We start from the raw sequence: 8,994 nt of genomic DNA on the forward strand, positions 1-8,994 counted from the left end.
GATAAAACCATTAGGGTTCAAAAATTAGCGTAGATATGGTGTCATTCTACTTCTATAGCAAGCAATAATTTCTCGCCACTACAAATTTTAAAACACCAGGATGTTTCATGCAATCACCAATGAACAAGCACGAAAGAATGCCAGATTGTGAGAGAAGGCAAGGATGTGAAAAGGCAAACCAGTACCCCCTGCTTACATCATCTTCCATCCTAGCAACAAAGAACTAACTGAAACATAGAAAATTAGAAATAAAATAATATAGCAATGCATTAATTGACAAAATAATTGGAGCTAAATATTTGATTAGGCTGCCAAATTTGATGCAGGTTTCCAACTTACCCCAACACTCCATTTTTTTAATACTGCTCCTTGTTAACATTTCTATCACAACCTGAAAAGATATGCAAAAAAATGGTGCCTGCTGCTGCAACCATATAAAGAGAGAAATAATAAGAATGCAAAATAATGAGCAGATAATAAATTGACCACAACTGCATGTCTAAATAATCTCATTTTTGTACATAACTGAAATAGGCAGTCTATGATATCGCGATCTTCCTCAAGTTGCAAGAATCGAATCTGTAGCATGCATGCAGTATTGACAAAACTGATTGCAAAGAACACGTGGAAAAAGTAGACTAAAAATGAGATATAAGTGAGGAAAGAAAAAACATCACAGGATGCAGCCCATTTCAAAAGATATCAACTGGGATAAACAAAAGCTCATGTCCACAGGAGAAACAGAATCATGACTTTATGGGCATCTCTACAGAATCATCACTAAACCATTTCTTCCAAAAGCAGCTCTTCTTCTTCTTCTTCTTTTCTTCTTTGCTCAGCCTTTCTCCTCTCGTTATTCTTTCTTGTCTCCTCACCTATAGCATTAGCAATGGCGATGGGTAACCAAAATCCAGGCCTTTCAAGGAATTGGGCTCGGTGCAGAATCATCGCATCACGTTCTGTCACACCAATGCCCTCAAATGTCCACAAGGAAACAGTGGCAGTGCCTTTGAGGCCCAAGGAGTACCATCCAAGGCCAGAAACAGCGATGTCCATACTGTTGACATCCCAGCTCGCCCCAGACACCTCAATTTGTCTTTCTGTCCAGTGACCCAATTCATTGACTCGCTCTGGGCCAATTGGCGGCTACAGCAACAACACATGAATCAGTATGATACAAGGTCCGTAAAAATTTTTCTTTTCATAATTCTATGATAGATGGAAAACTCCAGTTACATATGCATTGGACACAGCACATAATACTCCCTCCGTTCCAAATTGTAGGTCGTTTTGTCTTTTCTAGGTTCATAGATGTTTGTATGCATCTAGACATACACTATATTTAGGTGCATACAAACATGAACCTAGAAAAGCCAAAATGACCTACAATTTGGGATGGAGGGAGTAGAATTTTTGTTTATTCAATTAACAGTAAGGCATGTACTATTTCTTTAATTACAAATGCCAAGTAATGTGCAAGTGGTTTTCTGTTAAAGATGACTAATTGTGTCATTACAAGAGACCCCCCAGTATGTTTGAACAGATTTACCTGAAGTCTGATGCCAAAATGTCGGTCTCGCAATTCATCAGCATTATCAGTCTTGCCAAGATGGAGGGGAACATTCGAAGATGCCCAAACAGTTATATAGATGGTCTGCGCTGATGATTTTAGCACATCCAGACGCGTTAAGCCTCCAATATGGACGGATTGTCCTACCTGCAACAGTTTACAGCCATAAAGAAAAAAAAAAGACAACTCTAAATATCCACCATTAGAATCACTTTAAGGCTGATATTGTCTGTCAGGTTTTTAAAAGCTCCAAGGGTAAAGACTTGCACAAGGATATTCAGGGTATAAGGTCGGGATAGTTGAATTATCTGTGTTCAACTGTTTCATTTGTTAACTGGGAAACTAACATGAATAATGCCATCATCTTACAATTTTTTATTTGGAGGAAAGGAAATGCTAGGAGGGAGTGGGAATTCAGGTTTTTTCTCTTGGTCATATTATGATAGTGATATGCCTCTAGTAAAGGAACAAGAGCATGTGGCTTATTTCAAACATAATGATCACGTCCATTAACAGATTGCACAAAACAGTCCTTTCCAGTTATTTCCAGGTATGGAACCTTGTAGATATTAAGTCCATAATTAAATAATTATACAGGTCAACTACCTTGATGAAAAAATAATAGAACATGTAATAAAGCCACTTACTTTCACCCTGAAGGACCGTGGCCGCAATTCTTTCCTTATTTCAATCATCTTTCGTTCCTCATTATTTAATCTCATTGCCATTATGTATGGATGCAACAAGCCAGGAGTGTCATACATTTTTGCCTTTGCAGGTAAAACACCTGTTACCCTCAGTATGCCTAATGTAGTTCCTGGGACAGCAGCTTCAGTCAATCTTGTGATTTTAACACCTTGTTTCTTTGCAATTGCATTGATCAGCGTAGATTTCCCAGCATTCTGTGCACCAATCACCCAAACGTTGCTACGAGGTCCTGCTGATTCCTTTATGTATGAAATTAGGTTTCTAACAGCCAAATCTCTGTGGACGCTGATCAAGAAAACAGCATCTAGCTTTGGTGCTCCAAAAGCCTTAGCACGGCCACGAACCCACCTATCGAACCGCACTCCCATTTGCTGCCATGGAAGCAAATCTACCTTTGTACCAACAAGAACAAGCCTTGGTGTTTCACTCACCTTAGAATTTCTCCTTCCTTCAAGTGCCTTGAACAATGACTTGGCAGCTCGCTTCGGAAATGACCCATCAAAGTCTGCACAATCCACCACCATGACAATAACCGGGGCGCTAGTCGACCTCTTCATCAACCGAGACGAAATGAACCGATCAAAATCAAAGTCCGGGATCAAGTTCTCGGCCTTGTCATTCTTCACAAGCCCATAATTTCTCAGCGAGTGGCACCGGGCACAGACCACGGCCAGGTTCTCCTCAGCCTCAGCTCTCTTGGCCTCCCTCTCCCGGCGCTTCCTTTCAGACTTGGACAGCTTCTCTTTCTTCAGCATCTGGATTGTCTCCTCAGTGATGTTCCCATACCCGACACCAGGTGGGGTGAAACCGTCCAGTTCTTTCCTCCATTTCTCATCCTCGTCTTCTTCCATCTCCTCCCAATCAGAGTCCCAATCACTGGCAAAACCATCAATATCAGCGCCAGCCTTCACTGCTGACTCATCCTCTTCATCCTCCTCAATTTCTTCAAGAAACTCATCAATATCGCTGTCCAGGCCCTCCAATTCATCATCTGATTCTGACATCAATACGTCCTCCACCACCCCAGCCTCCTCATCTTCACGAAACGCAACCGTATCGGCGGTAAGAAGCACTTTTTCACTTTCTCCCATCTCATCCTGGGAGCTGCGGGAGGGGTTCTTGAAGAAGCCGGGGAGGTTAGGATCCGCATCCTGCATGAAGACCCCGCATCCAGGACATACAGGCCGGCCGACGGCGGCGTCCTCGCCATCACTGCCCTCACTGATGACCGGAGCCAGCGGCCTGCCGCGCCTGCTGGTGGATACAGCAGAGCAAGAAAGGCGGCGTCTCTGAGACAAGAATGGCGGGGGGAGGAAGGGGAGGAGGCAGGGAGGTGGAGCTCGGGGGGAGAGGATGCGGAAGGGAAGGCGAGCCGCCGCCAGGGCGGGGATTGGGAGGGGTTTAGCCATTCGGGAGGTGCAGTGGCGAAGAGGATAAGAGTGTTCCGTCTAATTTCTTTCTTGACCGTTTTTCCTTCTTTTTTCCCTGTGTGCCGGAAAGTCTTCTAGGAGTAATCTTGATTCTTCAATCCTTCGGATCCTGGAAAAAAAAACATGACAACTAGATAAAGTTGCCACAGAAGTTTCCTGCGCACCTGTGAATGCTTACTTCAGACTTTGCTATCTAAATATAGTTGTAATAATCCTAAAATAGTGTTCGATAAACTAGTATGAAGCAACAACAATAAGCTCTTCCATGCAGCACAGATACGGATTTACATATCGGTATTGTCATATCGGATTTATCATTTTGCATTTTCTAAAAAACTAATGCACAACGGACACTTTCAGAATCTGAACCAAACATTTTGATAAAAGCTGCCAAGCTTGCCCAAAACAAGCATTCCCTTAAATGCGCTGACTTCTTCAGCTTTCTCCTTTTGTCACCGACACATTTTGAATGGGCTAAAAAAGTTTCTGGCTGTTGACGCTCGTTATTAACACACTTTTAATATCATTTTAAGTGATATTTTTATATATATTCTTATACTAACCCGCCACTTGACACCTGAAATAACCCCGTTTTCGCATATGTATTATATTTTGGAGGACATTCTGTTTTTGCAGAAAATTGGACCTAAAAGCATATTTTTGAATAAAGCTCTAAACAAGTAACGAACCTGTCAAAGATAAAGGCCAGTGGGCTCAGAAAGAGCCCAAGCCGATCGGCTTGGTAAAGCCCAAGCCGATTGGCCAGGGGTCTCCTAGCCCTCTCCGACGCTTATTTTTAGCAAGCACTCCTCTACGATTACTTAAGAGCTACAATTGTGAAGATATGACAAGTATCATTTCGAGATCAAAAAGGCATCAAAGAAGATTGAGCGAAAATTTGGAACGTTATCAAAGATCAATCTCAACTCGAAGCTATCGACATGCCAAGCTCACATGCATACAAAAATAAGCTTTCAGAATATTAGAGGAGACTTGGCGATGAAGTTGGCCACGAGGGGATAAAAGGAAGAGCCAGGCCGATCGACCTGGGGCTTTCCTTGCTCCCCTCGCCTTCCTATTTCAACCACGCGTCTTCCAGACTATAAGTATGCCCAAACTTCATCGGCACATGAGATCAATCCACCAAAAGTCGACGAATAGAGGGACACACACTAGAGGGAACTGAGGGCCGCTGCAAGTCTTCAAAATTATCTAGGAGATGGCTTAGGCTAGACCCTAGCCGCCATGGTCATCACTGCGCAACGAAGCCATGGTGGAGTTCTGGAGCCGAACCTTGTGATCATCAAAACTTATGTACACACGATGGTGATACCATTCTCATCTTATGCTTACTTTGATCTACTATGATGCATGCTTATTCTCATATGTTTAGCTAGCATATGTTCTTATAGGAATAGATGTAATCGTGGTGATTAGTCTATATCTTGCGGATACATCTTAGTAGTGCGTAGAAAGTTTGTGTGATTACCCTTCCGTGGTGACAGCTTGTGGGAGTGAAAAGTCCGAATCATTGCGTAATGTTGAGTAGGATCGATAACGAGTATTATAAGAGTCGTTTGAGGTAAAACTTTAGGAAACTGGAGGCGTTAACACGCACCTTGCAGTGGTGACCACAAGAAAGTAGGCCACTTGCGAGCTGCCTTTCTGAGAGATGACTCTTTATCAAGGTGCTACATAGATTGGTTACCATTTTCGCACAACTACACCAAAAAGATAATAGACTCATACTATCTTTGGTTGTGTTACCTCATATATATATATATATATATATATATATATATATATATATATATATTATGTATGTGTGTGTGTATGCGATCAGCTTACCCTATCTATAATACTTATCTCACGGTTGGGTTTACCTTTATATGCAATTCATGCTTCATGATAGGATTAGATCCATTTAGCTAGATAGAGAACCCTAGCCAGTTTGCTGCCGATCCACGAATTGATAAACCTTGGATGGAATACTCTAAGAGAAAAGGTATGATGATCCGTGCGTTTGCGGTTCACAACTTGATGTGTTAACTACCGTCAACATTGGCATTAATGTGTTACGTCTTCCTTACCCAACTTAGACAGCTTGCAATTCATCCTCCCAACAGAGAGTTTCGTGGACAAACAACTATCCGATAACTTTAGCCCACTCTCTCCCTATGGAAACCTCTGATCATGTACCCTGCATTGTAACCGTGAATACAGAAATCCTTAAAGCTAGAATGTTTTGCTTCGAGAATTATTGGATGGAACATGAGCAATTCCTAGCAGTAGTCCAACATGGCTGGAATGTTCCTATTTATAAAATAGATGTAGCAAAAATTCTGACAACAAAATTCAAAAACATAAGGAGAGTTCTCAAAGCTAAGAGGGCTACAATATCTAGCTTGGTAGAATCAATTGCAAAATTAAAGCCTCTCATTGAATTCTTTGACATTCTAGAGGAGCACAGAGATTTGGCTGTCCATGAATGGAACTTCAGAGTGTCATTGAATAATAAACTAATCTCACTTTTACACCAGTAGAAAATCTATTGGAAACAAAGAGGAACAATTAAGAGAGTCAAATTTGGTGATGGCAATACCAAGTTCTTTCATGCTAATGCAACAATCAAATTTAGAAAGAATGAAATTACAACTCTAGTAGATGCAAATGGAAATCAACACTCTGATCATAATAGCAAGGCAGATCTTTTATGGGAAGCATACAAGGATAGGCTTGGCAACTCTAAATTCTCACACATTAATTTTCCATTAGATGATCTTCTACATAGGTATTCAGACCTCTCATTCCTAGAAGTGTCTTTCAGTAAAGAAGAGATTGATAATGTGATCAAAGAGCTCCCCTCTGGTAAATCACCAGGTCCTAATGGTTTCAATACAGATTTCTTGAAAAAATGCTAGCCCATTATTTGTCAAGATTTATATAATCTAATTATAGTTTTTATCATGAAAATTGTGCATTCAGAGCATTGATGGATCATATGTAACTCTGATCCCCAAGAAGGAAAATCCTTCCTCTATCTTAGATTTCAGACCTATATCTTTATTAAACTGCTCTGTCAAACTAATCACAATGCTCCTTGCAAGCAGGTTACAGTTGAAAATAAGGGACCTCATTCATGCAAATCAATATGGCTTCATTAAATCAAGAACCATACAAGACTGCTTAGATTGGTCATTTGAATACCTCCATCTATGCCATCAATCAAAAAAGGAGCTTATAATTCTAAAACTAGACTTTGATAAGGCCTTTAATAAAGTGGAACATAACTTCATGATTGATATAATGAGACAAAGGATTTGGACAAAAATGAATTTCATGGATGGAAATGATCTTCAATTCAAGGACATCCTCAATTTCGCTAAATGGAGTATCTGGAAAAGTGTTTCATAGTAGAAGAGGAGTAAGATAGGGAGATCCCCTATCATCCCTTCTTTTTGTACTTGCTGCTGATTTTCTGCAGACTTTACTAAATAAGGCAAAAAGTGATGGTTTGCTATCTCTACCTCTTCCTATGGGGGCTAGAAATGATCCCAATAATTCAATATGCTGATGACACACTTATTATGATGGAAAGTAATGGTATCTAGTTGCAACAGCTTAAAGATACTTGAAAATTTTGCTATATCCTCAGGATTGAAAGTTAACTTCAGCAAGTCAATGATAGTTCCAATCAATACTCCAGAAGAAACAATGATACCACTAGCAAATATTCTAGGTTGTGTGGTTGGAACTCCGCCATTCACATACCTAGGCATTCCATTGGGAAACACCAAGCCTTCAGTAAAGGAGTTCATGCCTATAATCAAAAAGTGTGAGAGTAGATTGCTTATCACATCAAATTCACTTTATCTGGGAGGAAAGCTAACCTTGGTGAATTCTGTAACATCCTCCTTCCCAACTTTTCTAATGTGTTCCATGAAACTCCACAAAACTGTATTGAAGTAACTTGATAAATACAGAAAGCATCTTCTCGGAGAGGATTAGATTTAAATGCCAAGAAACCCCCAAAAGCTGCATGGACAATGGTTTGCATGTGAAAGGAAGGAGGATTGGGAGTAATTCATCTTAAAGTGCAAAATGAAGCCCTACTTCTGAACAACTTGCACAAATTCTTAAATCATGAAGATTTGCCTTGGGTTCACTTAATATGGGATAATTAGTATAGCAATGGTCAGTTGCCAGGGAAAACCAAGAAAAGATCATTTTGGTGGAGAGATATCATAAAGCTACTAGACCAATATAAAGGAATAGCAATTCCTAGTCCTGGAAATGGTAGAACAATCTCACTATGGGAGCATCTCTGGTGTGGCACAATCCCTAACTCTTTTTTCCAGAGCTCCACTCCTTTGCAAAGAACAAAGGCATCACCCTGCATAAGGCAGCAACTGTACCTAACTTCTACTCTCTCTTTCATCTGCCTCTTTCTACTGAAGCCTTCAATATAACAGATTATAAAACACAATTCATTAAGTGTTTAATGCCAATTCAGAAGATAATTAGGCATACATATGGGGGAAATGGCTTATATATTTCGAGTAAGGCATACAAAACAATGAAAGGTCATATGCCAATCCGCCAAGCATATAAATGGCTGTGGAAATGCAGTTGTCACCTAAAACATAAAGTCTTTTTTAGGCTTTTGCTGAAGGACAGGCTAAATACAAGAGAATTACTTAAGAGAAAATCAATGCAACTACCATGCTACACATGTGTTCTATGTCAGATAACATAGAGGAAATTGTCTTACATCTCTTTCTATATTGTCCATTCTCCAAGCAGTGTTGGAATTTGATTGGCCTACAGGTGGATGACACTATGTCTGGATATCAAACTCTAGATTCCTTCAAGATCCGGATAGCACAGCCTTTATTCATGGAGGTGATAGTCATCATGTCGTGGAGCATATGGACAACAAGAAATAACTTAATCTTTGAGGATGAAGCAGCAACAATACAAAGGTGTAAAGAAATTTTCAAAGGGGAATTCTCCAAAGTTATTTTCAGGACAAAGGCAAAATATCATCCAGGGATCATTTCATGGCTTCAGACTCTTTTGTAATTTTCCTTTTTTCTATCCTTTTTTTATCTTTTTTTGTCTCTGTTGTAAAACCTTTTGTTTGTTTTTAATAGAGTAAAATGCACCATAGGTCCCTGAACTTGTCTCGCTGTATCAACCAGGTCCATAAACTTCTAAAATGCATTTTTTGGTCCCTAAACTATCTAAAGGGTCCATCTAGGTCCGAAACGCGCCATGTGAGCTTCC

At 40.2% G+C, this 8,994-nt stretch overlaps 1 protein-coding gene across 1 annotated transcript; it reads right to left on the reverse strand.

Annotated features, from left to right (window-relative positions):
* Nucleotides 1-477: 477 nt before the first annotated feature.
* Nucleotides 478-7,718, reverse strand: LOC101777623 (GTP-binding protein BRASSINAZOLE INSENSITIVE PALE GREEN 2, chloroplastic). Its single transcript, XM_022827511.1, has 5 exons — nucleotides 7,599-7,718; nucleotides 7,480-7,528; nucleotides 2,218-3,817; nucleotides 1,550-1,717; nucleotides 478-1,146 (listed from the first exon to the last, which is right to left on the reverse strand). The coding sequence occupies exons 3-5, from the start codon at nucleotides 3,685-3,687 to the stop codon at nucleotides 781-783; spliced, it is 2,004 nt and encodes a 667-aa protein (XP_022683246.1). The 5' UTR covers nucleotides 3,688-3,817; nucleotides 7,480-7,528; nucleotides 7,599-7,718; the 3' UTR covers nucleotides 478-780.
* Between the last annotated feature and the right edge of the window lie 1,276 nt (nucleotides 7,719-8,994).

This window comes from Setaria italica, chromosome VI, assembly GCF_000263155.2.
Source record: "Setaria italica strain Yugu1 chromosome VI, Setaria_italica_v2.0, whole genome shotgun sequence".
Lineage (NCBI taxonomy): Eukaryota > Viridiplantae > Streptophyta > Magnoliopsida > Poales > Poaceae > Setaria > Setaria italica.